Source organism: Sardina pilchardus, chromosome 12, assembly GCF_963854185.1.
Source record: "Sardina pilchardus chromosome 12, fSarPil1.1, whole genome shotgun sequence".
In the NCBI taxonomy this organism is placed as follows: domain Eukaryota; kingdom Metazoa; phylum Chordata; class Actinopteri; order Clupeiformes; family Clupeidae; genus Sardina; species Sardina pilchardus.
Window position 1 is genome coordinate 13,722,904 of NC_085005.1, and position 22,602 is coordinate 13,745,505.

At 43.2% G+C, this 22,602-nt stretch overlaps 1 protein-coding gene and 1 pseudogene across 1 annotated transcript; both read right to left on the bottom strand.

Moving 5' to 3' along the window:
• Positions 1 to 20,917, bottom strand: part of LOC134098370 (cytochrome P450 2K1-like) — a 298,065-nt pseudogene extending 277,148 nt beyond the window's left edge.
• LOC134098249 (G2/M phase-specific E3 ubiquitin-protein ligase-like) lies at positions 1,318 to 9,217 on the bottom strand. Its single transcript, XM_062551258.1, has 9 exons — positions 9,175 to 9,217; positions 4,843 to 5,096; positions 4,551 to 4,721; positions 3,578 to 3,951; positions 3,168 to 3,478; positions 2,634 to 2,812; positions 2,174 to 2,346; positions 1,867 to 2,081; positions 1,318 to 1,579 (listed from the first exon to the last, which is right to left on the bottom strand). The coding sequence occupies exons 1-9, from the start codon at positions 9,215 to 9,217 to the stop codon at positions 1,335 to 1,337; spliced, it is 1,965 nt and encodes a 654-aa protein (XP_062407242.1). The 3' UTR covers positions 1,318 to 1,334.
• Positions 20,918 to 22,602: the final 1,685 nt, after the last annotated feature.

Genomic DNA, 22,602 nt, shown 5'->3' on the forward strand with positions numbered 1-22,602 from the left:
GATGTTGACACGTGTGAACCCTACTGCTGCTGCAAGGAGATGGAGTCGGACCGTTGCAAGACGTGTTTATCATGTACCTTTCCCCAATAGTTTGTGGCACATCGATGGGAACATGCGTCTCATAAGGTTATTATTACCAGACTTGTCATAACTTGTGCAAAACTAGATTTTACAGCTATATTGTTTTTAGACTAGGCCTACTGTGAATAGTATTACCATTTTAAAATATTTGTTTTCAACCTTTCTAGATGGGGCTTTGTGATCCATGGTGCAATTGATGGATACTCCCGTCTGATTACTTACCTCAACTGCAGCACAGACAATCGTGCCACAACAGTGCTTTCTCAGTTTTTGAAAGCAACATGCCTCTATGCCCTACCATCAAGAGTCAGATCTGACCATGGTGGTGAAAACGTCCTTGTGGCTTTATTTATGCATCTAGTTCAAGGACTTGAACACAGAGGTTTCATAACTGGACAGTCAGTTCACAATCAGAGAATTGAACGCCTTTGGCGTGATGTGTTTTTGCACGTGTTGCAACAGTTCTACCTTACGTTCTACTCCTTAGAGGATTCAGAGGCTCTGAACCCAGATGATGATGTCCACAGACTTTCACTCCATATTGTCTATCTTCCTGAGATTCAAAGAAGACTGGAGCTGTTTAGACAGGCCTGGAACCTCCATCCTTTGCGAACAGAAAACAATCGCTCACCAACTCAACTCTGGTCAGAGGGCATGCTCAAAAACATTGCAACAGACAGCACCGCTGTCAACAATGTGTTTGGGGAAAATCCCTACAGCGACCAAAACATTGATGCCATCCTAGCACAGTATGGAATTCAAACACTGCCTACATTTGATGAGGAAGAGTTCCCAGCTGTTAATGTAGAGCCACCTCAACTCATCCTCACTCGGCAACAACAGACAGATGTACACAATGCAATCCAACACATCTCTGATTTTAAAATGAAATATCAAGCGTGCTGTACAGCAATTGGCAGTATTTTGCAAACACCAATTTAGTCTAATTCAAAACCCAGAGACACGTTTATTGGCAGTAGCTGTGTTGCTTTATTGTCTTATTGTCTTTTTTGTAGTGTAAAAGTGTAAAAGTGTAAAAACATGTAATTACTAAGAATGAATAAAACTCAATGTATGAAAAATTTGAAACTTCTTAAGGTTTAAATGGTATATATATATATATATATATATATATAAACAAACATATTAATACTATATGTAAAAACATATATGAAGTACTATGAAATTATTATTAAAAAAGTAAATAAAAGCATAAAAAAACTAAACAATGGAATTCAGTACACACAATGACCTCAGGAAAGTCCGAAGATAGGAGCCTGCAAAATTCCCTCCGTCATGTGTTTTTCAAAGGCTTCATAGGAAGAGTGAAGCGGCAGGCGGAGTACCACAATACACGTGTTTGCTTCTGGGAATACTCGGTTGCCCTCATGAAGGAACTGGATTAGTGGCCGTTCAGGAAATCCCAGTGGAGGCACGGCTGAGGCTCCAGATGCAAACTCCAGAACCTTTTCGAGAGTGACTGGACTGCATTCTCCTCCTGTAACACAAGAAATTGGTGAGAAACAGTCATTCAGGCCCCTTAAACACATTAATATGTTGTTCAGGTGTAATACTTATTCTCTCCTATTTTAAGGAAGAACATTTATTTACGACACATTCTTAATTTACAAAGAAATTTGTGTCCTTAAAGATTGGATTTTAAGCATTAAAGCATTTAAGCATTAAAATGTCCAAAGGATAATTTTATAATCCTCTATTTAGTCAACTTTAGCATGGGCTAGAATAGTTATTCTTCCCAGTCTACATGTGCAATAAATAGTATACCTTCAATTTCGATTAGCCAGTCACGCCAAAAGCATATGGTACTATTTTCTCTGTCTCTCCTGTTGCTGCCTTGCACAGAGAAGTCCACATCAAATAGAGTGCACAAATCCTTTGCCTGGAGAGGAATCTCTTCACTGACGAACATATTGTAAAACAATGTTGGATTCTTCCTCAGCTCTTCCAGTACACCAAGGGTTTTTAACCCCTCAGCAAACCTATAAAAACATGCAACATAATGTGTGAATCGTCCTGGGCCAATGACAGTTTCATGTTTCGGACAAATAAGACAGCTGAGGCAATTACTTACTGGTCCAGGGCAGTCGCCATTCTTCCTGTGACAAAAAAGTCTGCAGCTGACTGGACAAGGGAGTTCTTCTCCTCTAGGCTGGACACATATCGTAACGCACCGATAATGCTAAGGCTATCTGCTGCCTCTGCAACTGCACTTCTGGCCTCTTGGACAGTTGTTGCTTCCTGTATCTAGAGAGACAGACAGACAGACAGACAGACAGAGAGAGAGAGAGAGAGAGAGAGAAATATACAGATTTATAAAGGAGAAAAGCAAGAGTGCAACATTTATTTTATTCTTCCTTGGGTCATTCCAGACCTTCCCTGAAAATTTCATCAAAATCCAAAATCCAAAATCCTTTTTGAGGTCTTGTCAACAAACAAACAAACAAAACCGGACGTAATAATGGAAAGCTAATAGAAAACTAGGGCTGTCACAGTACTGTACATTCAATGTATAACACCTTTCTCCTGCTTACTTTGATTAACTGCTCCCTGAACGTATGGTCACCAACTTCATCCACCGTGGCCAGGGGTGTTGGGATCCCACAGATTTGATGGAAAAGCCTTTCGGAAAAGAAGTGTGGACCGACTCCTCCATGGACAACACACACAGCAATCATTTTCCCCACCCATGTGTATAGTTTAGTCTGCAAAGCTAAAATGAAAGACAAAACAGTGAAATATTAATCGGCTGTAATGCTTCTTGAAAATGTAATACCTTAAGTATAGTATAATACAATATTAGTAAGGGACAATGGACAACACAACGTTTGACTATACAAACATAATGCACTGTTCTAGATCAACAAATTGAAACTACTTCGTAGGTGTGCAAATAACATACGGTTACCGCACCCCCTTATGGAATACAGGACAATGGGGAATTCAACCAAGCAGTGGAACAGATAATGTTAATTAATATTATCAATAATACTAATATTAGTGCTACTATGAATAATCATTTTAAATTGTACCTTTCACAACATATATGTACATTTGGGCTTCCCTACCTTGAGTATCAAGTGACAACCGCCGGTCCTTCTCATGTCCTTCGAAGATGTTGGATTGGTGGACGGACCTCATCAAAAGCCTCAAGTATTCTCTGGTGGGGCCACCTTCGTCAACTGCCCCTTCACCGTTATCGTCTTCGTCCACAAACACAACATCCAATTTTGCGTGAGGATTGAAGAACTTCCTCTTGAAGGCCCGCAGGCTACAGAGTAACACGCTGTCCCTGCAAACATTTATCTGATTGCTGGTTGGACTGACGGTAAAATCAACTGTTGCAACCATTTGTCGCAATATGGACTGTAGATCAGGCCTGCAACCAAAAACATTCATGCATTTTATCGATATGCCAAATACAGGATTTAGAAAATGAATACTGTACATACACAAAACAAATTGTAAGACAACATACTCATCCACAGGTCCTCCAAGTGCCTCATCCTCATCATGAATAATGATGGGTTGTTCTGGCTGGAGAGAGGGCACAGACACACTTGGCTGGGTGGAGGTCTCTAAAATCAGTGAGCTAGTGGAGGTCTCTGACATCAGTGAGCGAGTGGAGGTAATCAGTGAGCGAGTAGAGGTCATCAGTGAGCGAGTGGAGGTCATCAGTGAGCGAGTGGAGGTCTCGGACAGTGGTGACTGAAGAGAGGACACAGGCATCAGTGAGCGAGTGGAGGTCATCAGTGAGCGAGTGGAGGTCTCGGACAGTGGTGACTGAAGAGAGGACACAGGCATCAGTGAGCGAGTGGAGGTCATCAGTGAGCGAGTGGAGGTCTCAGGTGGCTGGAGAGGACAAAAAGAAACTTGGTTATGTTCATATTTCTATTTGCCACTCATCACTTCAAAGTGCATAGTGGATATAACAAAATTCATTAGATGTGCATTCAATATACACCTGTTATACCACTGCTTGGTCAAATTTCCTATTGTGATGCGCTATTTGGAACGTGCATTTATTTTTCGATATACGCACAGCTATGAAGTAGTGCTTTTTTTGGGGGGGGGGGGGGCGTGTCACACTTGAATATTAATTCGGCAAACTCGTTGTGAAGTTTAAGTGAACTGTCACGTTGCATCCAAGCTGTAAAATACAGAAGTTCTAAACATAGTAATGTTTAACATATGACGTATGAGTTGGCTTTTAGCTAGTTAGGCGGCAGTAGGCTAAGACAAAATAGCTATCGTTCAAAGTTAACGTTCATCAGAATCCTGAGGTATGCCTGCTTAACAACAGGAGAGATAGAACGACTGGCTTTTGGCCGTAGCAACCATCCATTTAGAACTAGAAACCACAGTTTGAGAAACTAGTTGAAATGTGTCGCGGGAAAGTAGCTCTACAAGCACGGGCATAAATGGAATGTGAACGTAACGGTAATGCTTACTGTTAGAGCTGCAAGTGGTGGGAATGACATGGCAGAGGGTGGTGGTGTTCTCTGGGACATGGCAGAGGGTGGTGGTGTTCTCTGGGACATGGCAGAGGGTGGTGGTGTTCTCTGGGACATGGCAGAGGGTGGTGGTGTTCTCTGGGACATGGCAGGGGGTGGTGATGTTACCTGAGGGTAGAGAGGGTAGCTTCAGTTTTAGGCATTAAGCGGGGGCATTCTCCCCAAAAAGAACACATTTATATACAGTAGTTATAGTAGGATATGAATCCCTGTGTATGCTATTCCATACCTGCAAGACAGTGGCTCGTGGCACGATGTACAATCTGCTTTTGCCAACAGCGGCTTTCAGTTCCCTCACAGAGCAAACTTGTAACTTTTTAATCTTGCGCCCTTTACCTGCCCTTGCCAATTCAAAGCCTACCAAATTTAGACTAATTTTCGGGTAGCTTTGACAAACATAATTATTCAAGTCTGGTAAACTCCAATTCAATCCAATTTTGGAGTTTGTGCGTCCAGCCTCTGACACCTCGTGCACAGGTTTTCCTGAAAATAGAAATGTAAACATCAGTATAATCTCCTAGTGGCAAAATAACTGTGTGATGTACTGCCACAGAGGCTAGAATATAGCTTTTCTTCCTGGCGGATTGCAAGCATCTCTGAACTGACCACATGTCAGCCTTCTAGGTCACTTGTATGGACTTAGAAACACAACTGAGCCCTAGCACCAGGTCTTGTGAAGTTGGGTGCAAAAGCAGATCAATATAACATGAAATGGGTGGGGTTTTGCCCTCCTGCAGGATAATTATTCCTGCGCAATAATAAGGTGCAAAAGCAAAGTGCAAACACTCAATTCCTATATGCTTCAGTCTCACATTTACCTAAACCAAGTGGAGCCAGTTCCTCCAGCAGTTTCGTGGGGGGCAGAAAGTCGTGATCTGGCCCTGGAAGAAGGAATAGTTTTGTTTTCCAAATCGGGTTTTCCCTTCGGCCACCAGATCTTCCTGTAAATTAAAATGAGTAACTGTCAGCAGTCATTCATGTTGCATAGCTAGGCTACTCATCTACAACTGCGGTTGCCTAGCGCTTCTGTTGCCTGATCAGGCCGACACACACCTCGGTAGCATTCTGTTAAAATTTGCATTTAAAACAGCGGCTCTTCACTCTATCTGGACATCGGCTACGGACATAACATTCATTCAAACATCACTCCGAGTTCATAGCACTGGCATATGGCCATGGTCATGCGGTTAACTTTAGGCTATAATTTTCCAACAACAGCAAAAACGCACGGGTATGTAATGTGTCTAATACTGCCATTAGCTGCAACTCTGCACGGCCCTGATTCTACATAATCACCAATCTAACATGATCTACCTGCATCAACGTCATTGGGTAACATGTTTCTTGGAAAACATTGTTTGCACGGGCACTGCCCTAGTATTACTTAATTTAGCATTTCAATGTGTTTCACAAATGAGATCATGTTAGAATTAGCCTACTATATCTTAGATTATTGGCATCTTAAAATAACGAAACGATGTGACCGCCATGGGCTGAACAATACAAGTTACCATCGAGACGAACTTGTTGCCTAAAACACATCAAGTAAAGAATTAATGCTACCTTATCAAAACAACTGCAATCATGTGATTACAAATGACGCTTTTCTTTGCTATCATCACCAAGTTCATTGGCGAATTCCCCCTCCTCGCCGCTCTCCTCTACTTGTCCCTCTCCAGCCTCCGCTAACTCTGCCTGCCTTGCTTGCGCTAACAGCTCCCGACCAGATGCGCCGGGCTCTCCCGCAGTTCAACTTTATTTATATGCCATTCAAATTCAAGTAAACATTAGCATAATGTAGCCAGGCTACACAGTTATATTGCGAGCTATGTGGCTATAACTTACACCTCACTTACAACTGAAACAACATATAAAAGCAAGTCACAAACTATGTAAGTCCATATTGCAGTTTTATTCACAATAGGATAATGTACAATAGCTGCAATGGAATTGAAATGTTAAGCTACAACTTACCTTCCCTTACATTAACCATAGACAGTAAAAGACATTAAGGCGTCCCTGCACTTGGAGGAGGCTGAGCTTTCCTTGAAGAGCAGCGGTTCCCAAACTTTTTTTTCCCGCCTACCACCTGACTAGGCTCGCGTACCCCACACCATCCGCCAAAGTATCAAGTTTAATTTGCCGCCTTCAAGTTGAAGCCCACTACAGATCTTACGAATGATTTCCTTTCATTGCATATTTCCATGAAATTATAATCCCATACGAAAATATTGATTTATTCATTCATTAATTACAAAATATTTAAAAAGTTCATTTTGAACACCTCTAGGCTGTAGCAGAGTCCTTCATCTCGCATCATGCCCCCCATAATCGCCTCAGATGAGCATCTAGCAGCTAGCTGCTACTGCTAATACACATCAAACTCGCAACTCAACACGACCCTTATAACTATTGTGTCGTGTGCCTTCTTAGTATTTAAATTTTGCGATTTTGATGTGTATTAGCAGTATATGCTAGTTTTTACGTCGCATAGCGAACCCGTTCAAAACACATTTGACTCTAATCGTCCATCTTAAAAGTGTAGCACTAGCAGCTACCCCAAACTTCTGCTAGCACATTAGCAATTCTGCTGTTAAAAAAAAAATCAAATAAGACTTACCCGATACCTGATGTCGTCGACGAAAAAGTCGTCTAGTAGATAACAGCATAGAGTCGTTCACCGCCAGCTCCTGCCTGGCACGGGCTGCAGCATTAAATAGCCTATTAAATAGTCCAGCGTCCTGAGCCTCTGTTAGATCCTGATCGGACATTTCAACCATAGACTTCGACTGTAACTGATGACACTAGAGCTGGTTGAGTCCTGACTCACTCGGATCTTTAACCCGTGTCTTTAAATTAACCCATGAGTCGCGAATCTCTAGCATCATTAACCCGGATCAGTTGAGTCCTACTACAATCTAATTTAAAATGATAAACAGCGCCACACACAGACATCTTAAAGGAATAGTTCAGAATGTTGGACATAGGATCTCATTTCCAACTTTACCGAGGTGATATAGGTCGGTGGAGACCATTTTTTATCGCGTTTAGCTTCCTTGTTGCAGCGTCCCCCTTTGCTAACGCACACCCGAGACAAGTCAATTAAAACGTCAGACTATCGATATACATGTCCGTCTTGAATAATTTTAGTGTCAGGGTGAAATGCAAATCCACAACAAACGCCATTCTTTCACTTCTGAAATAAAATACTGTTCTGAATCAAGCCTAGACATATTGTAAGTTTGGTGTAGCCAGTAACATTGCAGATTCAAGAATACCAGATATGAATACTGAGTCCGCACTTTCTACTATGTTAGTGGTTAGAGACAATGGGGCTAGGACTGCGTTTTCTTGGCGATTTAGCAATACTGACTCATGATGACTCAAGTGACTTGCATAACCCGGATCAGTTGAGTGAGTGACTCAGAATAACCCGAGTCCTTAAAAAGAATCGAATTTACCAGGCCTAGATGACACTGACACTGTGATTAACAATTTGAACTGCATACTCCCGCCTAAAGTTTGCACGTCATTTCGCCCAGCCAGCGAGAACCGAACTCAAGATAAGAAGATATCTGTAACTACATTTTGACTAGGCAGAACGAAAGTTAAAGATATCTCAATTTTCGGATATCTCTAATCAAAATTAATTTCAAGATATCTCTAACTTGATAATAGATATCTACAATTGAGTTAGGTACATCCCTAACTGCAATTTGAGATATCTACAATTAATTTGGACTAGTTATAATTCCGGTTACAGATATCTTCAAAGTAATTTCGCCTAGTCAAAACTTAATTGAAGCTATCTGAAAAGAAACATGTAGATATCTTGAATTTAGGTGAATAAAAGATATCTTAAAATGGAGTTATGACTGGTCGGAATCAAATTGTAGATATCTCAATCTGGAATTACAGATATCTACAATTCCTTTGTAGATATCCGTAATTCACATAGTGGACATCTGCAACTGAATTGTAGATATCTGTAATGATAAACCCCATACAAATGAATGGCAAAAGTGTCGTTATTTGTCCTAGGAATAATGTCTTTGTGGATATCTGAAATGACAATTATGGATAGGAAGAATATAGTTGCGGATATCTGAATTGCCCGTTCCGACTAGGCAAAACTGAATTACAGATATCTGCAAGAGATATCCAGTCTACCGTTTAAATGTTAAAAGGGCTTGCCATAAGTGCTAGCCTATAGGAATTCAGCGGGTGTTTTAAAACTGTTCTTTCTAACACTTCTCTCTGCTACTCAGTACGCCGTCTTCGTCGTTCAAAGCTCAGTCGTCAACGTTTGCTTACTTTCTTCTTAAGTAATTTAAAGACAATTGTCTTACCATGTCTGCTGGTTCGTCTCCCCTGCTAACCATCCGGTCGTCCTAGCACGTCACTCCAGCGCCTCGTAGCCTACGAGGTAGGTCTACTGCTCCGATCCCGGCCTCTCCCGCATCGCCTCAACCCATTCTGGACGCGGTTCTCTCTCTTACTGCGTCGATCACAGCAATCGACTCCAGGATTCAGGCGCTGGGATGCCAGCGCCAAGCTCTACTGTCCTCCTCGCCGTCTGCAGCACCGCCGGCCCCCGCCGCCATCCAGTGGCTCGTCCCCCTCCAAGCACCAAACACCAGCACACGGGTTTTTCTGTGGCTAACCCAACTACAGTTTTAGTTGGCACTCAAGTCTCGCCGGCTTCTCTGGCCACAGCTCTCCCTGCTCCTACTCGGCAGGAGCTTCGTTGCTCCCTCCACTGTCTCCATCCCTACACAACTCAGGCAAATCATTCTCCAAGGTAAAGACATCTTGCTTCCTTGCTGTTGCCATCTCCCGCAATCGATCGTCGACTCGTAGATTGCGATGTCGTTCAGTCTTTTAAAAATATTCTGATCCGATTGCTTGGTCCGTATCGCGACGTCATCTGCAGCGTGTAGGCTATCCTGATCGCAGAATAGAACTGGATTCATAGGCTACCTTCATGGCCGGAGGTAGCCTACAATTTCCTACCAGTATCACAATGCATTCTCTGCGAAGTCCGCTTCTTATATTTCGCTTTATAATCACGCTGGACTGGACACTTTTCACCCTTTCCGTGTAAACTCACTCGGCGTGGCTACAAGGAAATAGGCTATATGCTAGGCTACTCGGCGAAAAGGCTGATTTTCGACATGTCTTCACCTCACTCCGAATCCGGTCCACGAAATGATTCCTCTCGAGCCTTCTCTCCACTAGGCCTATGTCTCCCGGATAATGCTATTCACCTCATTAAAATCGCTGGTCAAGGCGCTCTTCTCGCTAAAGCCGTCATAGTCTACCGACGCTTCAAGCAGGCTATGCCAATTCACCCCCCGACTGCCTCTGCGTAAAATGGCAGTCGAAATTCTACTTTGCTGTAGTCTAAGGCTTCTTTCGGGTGCGGGAGTAGGCCTAGTCCTCACATTTTAATTGCTTTCAGAAGCGCTGTGCTGGCTTTTGTTAAATGTCTGTCAATTACCGTTCGTTCTGCACCTCCTGGACTATTTACTTAATTAACTTCCCAGCTGAGACCAGTTCAGTTCTGGACGTCATAGACCTCTGAAGTTCGCCTACAAAAAAGCTGCCATCTTTGAAATTCGGTATCTGGCGATTTTTCCTATGGGAAAATAACATGGGGATTTTGAATTATCGCACCTGTTAAACTCTCGCGGGGACGATAAAGTCTTAAATGCAGACGTTTTCCTGAACACACTTTTGTCCTCTGCCTTCTTGTGCATACTGTGATCTCCGGTGCGCGAAGGCGGCAGACTTTGATTTTTGCTACCCCAGAGCTAACTGGCTAACTAACTGAATGGCAAGTTGCATCGTAAGTTAGCTCTGGGGTAGCAAAAATCAAAGTCTGCCGCCTTCGCGCACCGGAGATCACAGTATCCTCTCGAAGGCAGAGGCCAAAAGTGTGTTCAGGAAAACACCTGAATTTCCGATTTTGTCATGCCCGCGAGAGTTTAGCAGGTGTGATAATTCCAAATCCCCATGTTAATTTCCCATAGGAAAAATCGTCAGATACCGTAACTCCTTATATGGGCAAAGATGGTAGCTTTTTTGTAGGCGAACTTCAGAGGTCTATTCGCAACGTTTCTAGCAAGGGGTCCTCCTTTCTGCCGAAAAGACCCGTCACCTCTCGGATTTGGGTTTTTAATCGACTCTGAGCAACACTAATCCACTTTTCTGTCGCACACACGCTTGTTTATCCAGCAAATAACAGACAAGGCAGAATATGTTGCATGCTTTATGAAGTAAGATGTTTCGCGACATCGAAGCGAGTCAAATTTGTAGTTTCCGATGTCTCATTTAATCGAACTACACACCTTCGTTATAGCCGACAGAGGGCCGCGAAGTGAAAGCTGAAGTGCCGTTCACCCTGTACGAGTTGTCAGAACAGAGTATAGCCTACTTTAATGTCCCCATGGGGAAAATTGTCTTGGGCTCATCAAAGCAACCCAGTACATATAACATGAACATGACAGACAACACATTACATAACATTACATAAATAGAAACACTGAGACCTTGTCACACAGGCTACTGACAGCATAGGAGAACCCATCGACAGAATGTGAACTGCCCTTGGAGCTCCAGTAACACCTACTCAGTTAATGGGTTAAAAAGGATGGACGTCAAAACAAAGGCATAAGAATGGCATGTGGTGCAGCCTACATATAGGCTATGTCTATTTAAGTCGTTTATTAAGAATATTGATGGAGATTGGGACAAATAATTTTTTTAATCCGTTTTGTCTGCAATGGTGAACCCACCATACAGTGCACAGCTCATGGTCCAGGTTGCCCTGGACGCCGGTTGCCCAGCTCATCACACTGGTCTAGGTTGCCCTAGACGCTGGTTGCCCAGCTCATCACACTGGTCTAGGTTGCCCTAGACGCTGGTTGCCCAGCTCATCGCATTGGTCTAGGTTGCCCTAGACGCTGGTTGCCCAGCTCATGGTCCAGGATGTCGGGATGCTGGGCATCGTATTGTGAAAAAGGACTTGAGAGGGGTCACAGAGTATTCCGTCTATCTGCGTCAGCATACCTTGCTCGAAGACTGACTGGGTGTTTTTGTGTTCTGGCCAATAATTTTCATCGCTGTATGGACTAAATGATTTATTTTCGTTTTAAAGTCACAGGGAGGTTTTCAAATCAAGCCGTCATGCCATCGATTACGCTCTCCAAGGTAGCCTGGTAAAACATGAGCATGATAAACCACCGAAATGATTTTGGAAACACTTTTAAGGTAGGCTAGCCTACGAAAACTCCTCGTTGCTTTCAGTCAAAAATTTACCAGAATCCGCGAAGTGTCCGACTCTTCCCTCTCAGTCGGTACGGTGACCAAGAGAGTACTCCTCTCTCCTGGGCCACCTGAATTTAGCGATGCTCATCATCCAGCAAGGCCGCTCCTTAGCCTACATCTCGCTGTTAGACCCGGCCCACTCCGTGGAAAATCCATCCGACTCCGTTGTTCTCAATTCGGGCTGTCGGTCGGATCTCGGCTTCTGGTCCAAGTTGCTGAAGCATTGGAACAGCATTTCTTTTTATAACGATCACACCGACTCGTCAGTCTCTCTCAAGCTGTTCACGGATGCCGCTCCATCTCTCGGCTTTGGGGGGCCTTACAATGATTTGTGGTTCGCAGATAAAATGATCCGATGAATGTCTCGCATTTTCATCTGATGCTGCTTCATCCGCTCTTATCGAATCGTAGCCTATACGCTTATTATTCTGCCTGGTCCTGGTTCGTTATGTTTTCTCAGCACCACACGCTGCCCTTCCCGTTCTCATTTCCACTGTCTGCGCATTTCTCGTGTTTCGTCGGATCATCGTGGCCTCAAACTTGTTCCATTCGGAAAACACTCGCAGGCATTCAATTCCACGCCAGACTCCACGACCCTGGCTTCCCTAGTCTATTTTCAAATCCTCAAATTCGTCTTCTCCTCAGAGGCATCTCAAATTCCTCCCCGCGTTCAACTGACTCTCGCCTTCCTATTACGGCAGATATTGCACCGCTTAGTGACAGCGCTTAAACACGGCTACCACTCGCCTTACGTGGCTGCAACTAGAGGCCGTTTTTCTGATGGCTTTCATGGCTTCATTCGGTGCGGCGAATTCACTACGAATTCAGTCATTCGACCCCTCACGCATCTCTGTCTTTCTGATATATCCTCTTCCCCACTCACTTCACCTTATTCCTTAAATATCCAAAAACTGATTCCTCTGAGTCAGGTTCCACCTTTCAATTGCTAAAATAAATAATGTTTTACCCGTTTGTCTCCATGGTCAATTATCTTAAACTATGACCACACGTCCCTCCTGCTTTACCTCTTATCACATCAGATGTTTCAGCAATGTCACGTTCCTGGTTCAGCACCCAGCCAATGTTCTGCGTAACCTATATGCAATCTCACCAAAGAAGTTCACCACTCATTCCTTCCGCATCGGCGCAGCCACGACCGCAGCCCAAAAGGGGCTTTCATCTTCATCCATCAAAACTCTGGGAAGATGGTCCTCTAATGCTTATTCCGCCTACATCAGACTAACCCCATATGACGTTTTCAATGCTCAGAAGTCACTGTCCACAATAACTAAGGTACCATTCAATTTACTATTCATAATCTGGTGGCGGTGGTTATATTCAGGCTTTGCCTTACACATTTACTGATCAGTTAAAAGGGCACAGCATGCCAGTAGCTATTGTGGTATCTTAAACTTGGCCCGGTTGACCAGCTCATGATTCAGGTTGCCCTGATTACCGGTTGCCCTGTCCGTGACATTGTCTAGGTTGCCCTAGACGCTGGTTGCCCAGCTCATTATCCAGGTTGCCCTGGATGCCGGTTGCCCGGTCCATCACGAAGGTCTAGGTGGCCCTAGACGCTGGTTGCCCAGCTCATGATTCAGGTTGCCCTGATTACCGGTTGCCCGGTCTGTGACATTGTCTAGGTTGCCCTAGACGCTGGTTGCCCACCTCATTATCCAGGTTGCCCTGGATGCCGGTTGCCCGGTCCGTCACGAAGGTCTAGGTGGCCCTAGACGCTGGTTGCCCAGCTCATCATTCAGGTTGCCCTGATTACCGGTTGCCCGGTCCGTGACATTGTCTAGGTTGCCCTAGACGCTGGTTGCCCAGCTCATTATCCAGGTTGCCCTGGATGCCGGTTGCCCGGTCCGTCACGAAGGTCTAGGTGGCCCTAGACGCTGGTTGCCCAGCTCATGATTCAGGTTGCCCTGATTACCGGTTGCCCGGTCCGTGACATTGTCTAGGTTGCCCTAGACGCTGGTTGCCCAGCTCATTATCCAGGTTGCCCTGGATGCCGGTTGCCCGGTCCGTCACGAAGGTCTAGGTGGCCCTAGACGCTGGTTGCCCAGCTCATGATTCAGGTTGCCCTGATTACCGGTTGCTCGGTCCGTGACATTGTCTAGGTTGCCCTAGACGCTGGTTGCCCAGCTCATTATCCAGGTTGCCCTGGATGCCGGTTGCCCGGTCCGTCACGAAGGTCTAGGTGGCCCTAGACGCTGGTTGCCCAGCTCACAGTCCAGGTTGCCCTGGTCGCCGGTTGCCCGGCTCATCGCTCGGTCTAGGTTGCCCTAGACGCTGGTTGCCCAGCTCACAGTCCAGGTTGCCCTGGTCGCCGGTTGCCCGGCTCATCGCTCGGTCTAGGTTGCCCTAGACGCTGGTTGCCCAGCTCACGGTCCAGGTTGCCCTGGACGCTGGTCGCCTGGCTTGTTTTCACCCCACAATAGCGAAAACATGTAAAGTGTCCCTTAACAATTCCCCTTTAGTTCTCTATCTACACTCTAACGGCTAGGCACATCCTCATCGTCCCTGCCCACGCACGTAATCAAATGTAATGTCATACGTATATTAATCTTTATTCTTCTCTCAGATTTAGGTTACTGAGTTACTGCCCTGGCGGGCATCTTTCATTCTTTGGGGGTAGGCTCTTCGCCCCTGCTTCTTCGACCAGCAGGATCTGAGTTCCGTTCATCCCTGGACGGATTCGAGACGGGGGCCTGCGCCAAAGATTGATGTTTATCCCGAACTCTTTCTATGCTTGTATTCTAGCAACTCCTTTCAAATTAAATTGTTATCTGATTCTATTCTGTCTACTGAGTCTTCCTGGTAGAATTTAATTTCACCAACATAACTACCTTTCTTTTTTTTCTTGTTTAAATAAAAAAAGACCCGTCAGCCTTTCAGTATCAATGATGAAACTCTGTAGTCTTCCTTTTGGTAATGGTCTGTCATTTGCCTTACACGATTACCCACTGTTCTTTCAGGCTGTAGAGGATGGCAAAGCAGAGGTCTTCTTCAAACTCTAATTATGAGTAGTACAGTGTACTCTGATGCCTGTGCAATATAATTTTGTTGTTTGATAAATAAACTGTATGCCTCTGAATTTTAGGTGTAATATCAGTGATCGTGAAGTGTGATCCATATGAAACCAATGACACCAAGTGGTGTGTAAAAAGTAAACACAAAGGGGAACACAAAAGCTTCCATGTTTACTGTGCTGAATCATAACGCAACTGTAAAAAAAAAACTTCAACGCCTGGCTGTGTGTCCGGTTGAATTGGGATTCAGCAAGTCAAGCAGGTTTAAAATCAGAACACGGAGCAGGAGAAGCGTTGCTTCAGGCACGAGTCATGAATAAAGCAAGAGCGCCTCGGTGTCACTAGAGGGCAGCATTGCACTAACCAGACGTAGCACAGCTACAGGTGACAGAATATAGATGATAGTAAGGGGCCCTATGTGTCTAATTTGGGGGCTTGTGGGTTTCACAAGTTACTTTTTATTTTGTTCTTGAGGGTTTTAGTGACCCTAATCAAAGGTTAAATTCTGAAAAGGTCAAATATAAAATAACTGACTAAAGTCAACCTCAGGCTGCAGTAACTCCTTTCTCTTAAACATTCAATAAAACAAGATTAATACAAGTGATTACTATAGACTACTACTTACAAAAGATCATGACATTATTTTTGGGTGATCTGACAGATGATGCATGCCGAGTATAATAACGAAGCACTGTTGTATCTGACATTATGTCAAAACAGTTATGTCTTCACAATATGTTTCTATATCATCCTTTTTTTTAACAAAAACTGACAGCTGCTTGCCAGAATAGAATAGAATAGAATAAGTCTTTAATTGTCCACCTGGGTGGAAAGTTGTCTTTGGCTCACCAGAACACAGAATAAACACATTTCTCATAAAAGTGATCCTCAGGAGCGGCTGACGGCACACAGCTTGTGGGGGGAAGGGTTGAGGGTGGATCCCAGGACTGGTGTGAGGTCCAGCTCTTCCTCAGAGACTCCAGGAGGAGGAGTGAAACGGAAGCGCTGAAGAAGAGCGGTGAAGAAGAGGAAGAGCTCCATCTTGGCCAGAGCCTCTCCCACACACACTCTGCGTCCTGAGAGAGAGAAGAATGTTTTGGGGGTTTCTGTTTTGGCCTTTCCTGCTCTCCAGAGCATTTCCATTTAACATACAAAGCAGTAAACATGCCAATTGACCATCTCTTGCATGTGTTAAGTGGGTTGGGTATCGTTTGAATTTAAACGATTCCGATTCCGATTTCGATTCCTTGTTTCGATTCCGATTCTTGTAAGAAGCAGGGTCAAAAAAGCTTGAATATTTTAAATGAGCTAGCTAACCAACGGTCTTTCTGAATGACATAGTCTGATCTTCTCCATCAATTTTAATTCCATGAACTTTTTACTTTTTATGACCTTTACTATAAATTTCTCACAGGGCTGTTTTCAACTACAATATAAATATCAAATCTATGAACTGTCGTCTTGTTGCCTCAGCTCGGTTATGCAAACACCTTCTTCGTTGGTGTTTAGTGGCTTCTTCTTCCGTTTCGCAGACTGGGAATCGATACTAGGAATTTAAATTTAAACTTTTGAATGATTCCGGGAGAATTGGAAAGCTAGTCCCGGTTCCCATCGATTCTCGATTCTCGATACCCAACCCTAGTGTTAAGTGCGTCACACCAACATTTTAGAGAAGGTTTTTGCCCTTGTCTAAAGTACAGGCTAAAAACGTACACATAAAAGCCAAAACCAAATCATAATTTGCCCATTTAATTTAGATTATTGTGAAGCCCAGTGGACCTCACTGCAGAGTTTATTTCTTCACATGCCCAATGACATGAAGTTCACAGTCAGGGCAGATGTAGTCAGTTATGCCAGTTCACACACTGCCTCATGTTAGAAATGAAGGGTTAAGGTCATTAGGAAGAACGGCCTGTTCGTTCTGTTTTGGCCACTGACTAGACTGCAGTGAACATTAACCCTGTATAAAATTAACCAAACCAAGTCAACAGTTATTTGGCATAAAAGCAGTCATCCATCCATCCATTAGAATCATTCAGAACGACACAGTGTCCAATGTGGATTCCTTTAGGCTCCTGGGATCAACCATCTCACAGGACCTAAAATGGTCTCCCCACATTGACGCTATCCAGAAAAAGGCCCAGCAGAGGCTATACTGTATACTTCCTGAGACAGCTAAGGAAGTTTAATTTGCCTAAGGAGCTGCTGACCAATTTCTAATCATTCATCATTCAGTCTGTCATCTGCATCTCCATCACTGTCTGGTTTGGGTCAGCCACCAAACAGGACAGGGCCAGACTACGACAGACAATTAGGGCTGCAGAGAGGATTATTGGAACTGACCTCCCCTCAACTTCCTTGTTTGTTTATGCAAACCTGACCAATAAAGCTGATCTTATTCTTTCAACATATTGTACTGTCATATAGAATGTCTGGGAAATGACAACCCTCTACTCCATTAGCCTCCATTGGTGTTAACAACAAACAAACAAACACACAAAAGCCGATAGAGTTGAGCAGCAATGAAAAAGCACACCTGCAGAGAAAGGCAGGAAAGCGTCCCTTTTGACAAAGTGCCCCATGTCATCTAGGAAGTGTTCTGGGTAGAAGAGGGACGGTTTCTCCCAATCAGATTCATCCCTCAACACTGAGGTGAGCAGAGGAATCACACTGGTGCCCTGGTGAGACAGAGGAAGGCATGGGATTTATAAAGGAATAGAATTCCTGAATGTTTGTTCTCTTTCAACAATTTGATCAGACTCTTAAAACAAGTTCTGGTAAAACAATTCAGAAAATTAGTAAGAACTAGTAGATGACCAGGCAAAATCTACACTTCTGAGGTTGTCAAAGTAAACTTATCTGGTAAATATATCTGACTAGTAATTTGCCAAACCATTACATTCAACCAAATGCCCCATATACAAATTCATGAACAGATGGAGTGATGCGTCAAATAGTTTCAAATAGCCCTGTTCTTGTGTTAGTCTAATGTCATTGATTATGGATGATGAAATGACAACTGCAACTATGATGTTGTGAACAAGAAAATAAGCCCAGATATTGGGTCCATATCAAAAGGCAGAGGTTATACTGTTTCAAACAGACCCATTGTGTCAGCTGAAGGATTGATATACATTGAGGGCCAGATGTACTAACGTTTTGCGCCCATTTCAGGCGTAACGTGCGTGTATAAACATGGGGTATGGAAAGCCAAAGCTGCCAGAAAACGGGGATATTTCCCCACGTTAGCTCAAGTATATCCGTGAAATACGCCCGAATTCTCAGTCTTTACGCCGCTTTTATCGCCGCTCTAAGAGGCACCGCCGTTAAAAGCGCCGTAATGCGCCGAAAATGCGCCGTTTTTAACGCCGTAGTGATGTTCTAAAGACCCGCGCGTATTTTACGCGCGTCGTGTGCATCATAAACACCGCGCGTGAAATACGGGCGATTTTAATTATGATAATGATATCCATCCTTCTTTTCTGGCAGCCAATGATTTTGAAGTGTTTGCGCCCAATGGCTGATCAAGACAGGTAGACCAAAACAGTTCAGTACAGATCACCAATGTGGCAAAGATGGCTCTAACTTAACTGCATTTGGCTGATATTTTAGGGGGAGAGAGGACAAGCACCCATAAATGAACCTCATTGTTATTTTGAATCCCTATTTCATGCCGATCACCCTGTCGATCTCTTCATGAACTCGCTCTACATTTGATGAACAACAAAATTCTCAAATCAAGATTCAAGTCAGTGCTAAATAGTTGATTGATGAGCTCAATAGCCAATCAGAATACACGCTTCATACAGTGCTGATTGGATGGAATTGGAAATAGTGCATGGCTTGGTTTCAGATGCTTTATTTGTGTCCCATTTACAGAAACACTGCATGAACAAATGTTGATTTTAGCTTGAATTTTATCACAATATTAGTTCCTTAAGGTCTTATAAACTTCTGTGTCATACTTAAAAGTAAAATGCAAAAGCCATATAATGGCTTTGGTGTCTTTGCTTAAACATTTTGGTAATAGTCCAAGTCATACTTTCATTCGCTGAATGCAATAGAATGCAATGGATGACACTGGAGAGCTTTGAGTGGTGTGTTCCTCTTACTCTGTATGTGGGGATGTTTGGCCATAAGTAGCAGTCCCCAGCGCAATGTGGTTCCAGTGGTGTCAGTGCCGGCTGAGAAAAGGTTGCCTACGCTAAATATCAGATTCTCTTGATTGAACAGGGTGTCCTTTTGGCCTGATGTCTGGAAGTTTCAATTAACAAGTTTCAATTGTTAATGTTTTACTTTCTAAATTAGAGTAGGTTACTCTGTCAGTTCTCTATATAATAGGCCTACACTACCTCAATGTCCTGCTGGGATATAAGAAAAGAGTCTACGAAGCCTCGGCTGTCCTCTGGGTTCAGAGTCACCAGCAGGTTCTCAATATAACCCTGTATCTCTTTACAGTTCTCGCCAACATTATTTATGAGATGATATACCTCCTTCAGCAGTGACTTTAACCACGGAAACATGTTGTAGATCTGCAGAAAAACAAACAAACAAACAACAACAACAAAACAAATACGGTTACATTTTATTTGCAAGAGGTTGCATTTCTTAGAGTATTGCCTATCGATAAGACCATTGTAATTTGTCGTAGATACCTGTACAGCTACAGAGCCCGTAAGCCGAAAGTTGTCCCTGGATATTTTGACCATGGCCTTAAACCTGGGGTCGTCATACTCAAACCTGCTGCCATACACAATGGCACTGATGATGTTAGATACGGCACAGTTCACTGGCTGAGTCGTATCAAATGCTGTACCTTCATTTTGTAAACAAAAAAGTTATTAGTAAGAGTTTTTCTCCTTTTTCCCCCTTTTTAAAATATGTATGCTCAGAGAATGTAGTTTCATACATAGTAGACACATTTTGTAACTATTTGCAACCCATGTCTTAAATATATCAAACTATCTAAGACTAATTATTTTGGTCATATAGTAGAATCTAAAGTTTTTGCTTGTTGAAGCATACTGTAAGCAGGTTAAGGTAACTCAAGAGCAGTGAGGGTAGGCTGCCTGCATTATGAGTAAAACATGAGTAAAATCGACAAAATACTGCTATAGTTAAAAAGCTAACATATAGGCTTGTGTTTGTCTTACCCTCTAATTTTTCAAATACTTCTATCAGGTATCGTGTCTCATCTAGAATTTGTTCCTCACTCCTTCTCTTGCCCATCCCAAAGTTTCGCAAGTTTGTGAGGGCGAAACGTCTCATTGTTTTCCAGTTCTCTCCATTGGAAAATATAATTCCTGTATCGTATAGAGTATTAACGCAGACACCATGGCATGCAAGCACACATTAGGAAAGAACAGGTCAAAAATACAGGTAAAAAATATACTGTTTTATTATTAAAATATATATAATATAACATATAATAATTTGTACATGCCATAAAATAATTTAGTAGCAATTTGTAGTAGCACATTGAAACAAAGTTCATTAATGAATGATCTTTCATGAAATTCACTTATTTTATTATAATTTTTCATGATAAGCAAAACAATCAACTCCGATGTTTCTGCTTCACCTAGTCCTTTGTTGAGATCATGAAACATAGGAGAGATCTCTCTGTCCCCAAACTCCACTGCATGGTTCACAAGGGCCTGTTTAACAGTCGTGTATCCGGCTAGTACCACCACTTTCTTAGGCCCAAACAGCAGTAAGATTTGTGGCGCTAACCTCACATAGTGACTCATGGAGCTTCTTCAGATCCAGCTGCAGCAGGTTACCCAGAAGAGGCAGTGGCTTGGGTCCTGGAGGTTGTGTTCCATTCCTTGGCTTGCTCACACCAGTGGAGCAAAGATAGACCAACAGCAACAACAGCACAGCAGCCAGCAGAGGGAATGTGCTAGAGACCAGGAGAAGCCCTTCGGCCTCAAGTAAAACCATGGTGGACACCTGCTTCCAGGAAAACTATGTTTCTGAATAACAATTGCACATTCAAGCCGGGTCTCAAAATATAAAAGATAGATCAAAACACAAGTGATCCAATTGACAGGATAAACAATCCAAATTGTAGTCCAATAAGCAAGCCAGGCAGGCACGGTCAAAGCACTAGAAAACAAGCTCAAGAAACACACAATTCCACAAGGCTCAGAGTTGTCAACAAACAATACCTCACATTGAGACAGACAGCCCTTTTATACGACAAGAGCAAATAAATGATCAGGTGTTTAAGAACTGTGGGGAAGCTGCACAGGTCCTCAGTGGGCAGGTCTAGTGCTGGGAGCACTGCAATGAGTTAAGCCTTACAAAAATCATCTTCTTAGCACATTCTCGACTTCCATTGATTGATTCTTGCCACAAACATTTTCTCACCTATTATTTTTTTTATGTAAGAGTCTTGAGGTTAACAATTCCCACAAACTTAACAAATTTTCTGAATCATGGACAACTAGGATGATATTGAAATCTCTTACCTTGGTTTAATACTTACTGCTAAATACACATCCTCCAGGGTGTAGAGTAGCAGTGCACACATGTTTGTACTAACATGATAACATTTAGCACTTTGAGATCATTGATGTAAAGTGCAATATAAATGAAATGTATTATCATTGTTATTATATTATTATTTTAGTTTGGACTATGTGTTCTGCCTCTGGCAATTTACATTGGCATTCACATTTTCATTTATAGTTCAGTAGGTAGTTTAGTGCCATCTAGTGGTTATTCTGATGTGCAGTTGTCATGACAGCTCCTACTGTATATTGTTTGATTTATCATAATAAATTGATTTAGTCATAATAAAATATTTCTAATTGGCTGGACTGAAAATATGTCTTTTAATACCTGTAATGTTTTTTACCTGTCACTGTAATGTTGACAGCGTTGCTGTACCATCCATTTTCAGACTCACACCAGCACTCCACTGTCACTCTGAAATAACTTGATGTTGCTACATGTGAATCTTGACCCCAAGGGACACTCTTGTCCTCCATGTCTATTTGTCTTCCATCTCAGTCTCCATTTCTGAGTGACTACCCCAGTAGAGCATCTCAGGGAGACAGAGCCACTTGAGAAATGCTGAGATCTGTGGGGTGTGATTGTAGGCATGCAGGGACACCAATGTGAATCTGAGACAGAGGAGAAACAGAGGAGAGGTCCCATATTTTGATTGACTATCAGACACAGAGAGAATCTCAATACAAAAACTCCTTCAGGGATGGTTGCTCACCTGTGACCCAAAGAGTCTCTACATCGCTGTAGTCTGTCTGATAGGTTGGTTCTCCTCCCTTGCTCTGCACACATACTGCCCAGAGCGTTCAGGGGTAACAAGGCCGAGATCATAGGATCCTCCAGCCTCTCTGCTGCTGTCTGAGAGGGGCTCTAAAAAGGAATCGCTTAATCCATCCAGAAGATCACCTCTGACTCTGTACCAGAGGTATCTCCAGTTTAAGGAGGAGTCTTTAACCTCACAGGACAGAGCCACTGGATCTCCTTCATCTGGCCAGTGGTGTGGAGATAATCTGAGAACTGGCTTGATATTCAGCGCTGAATAATCAACAAAGACAGGACACATAATCAATAAGATGTACCTACACACTCTGTCCATATAAATTATTCATGCTTGC

Bases quoted from the DNA above. Each gene is read 5' to 3' on its own strand.
- LOC134098249 (XM_062551258.1), bottom strand. From the start codon at position 9,217: ATGGCGGCGGGGGCCGGCGGTGCTGCAGACGGCGAGGAGGACA. The intron at 3,952-4,550 runs GTAAGCATTACC...TGTCCTCTCCAG, and splicing joins CACCACTTGCAGCTCTAACA to CCACCTGAGACCTCCACTCG. The intron at 2,813-3,167 runs GTAGGGAAGCCC...CTTTCATTTTAG, and splicing joins GTTGTCACTTGATACTCAAG to CTTTGCAGACTAAACTATAC.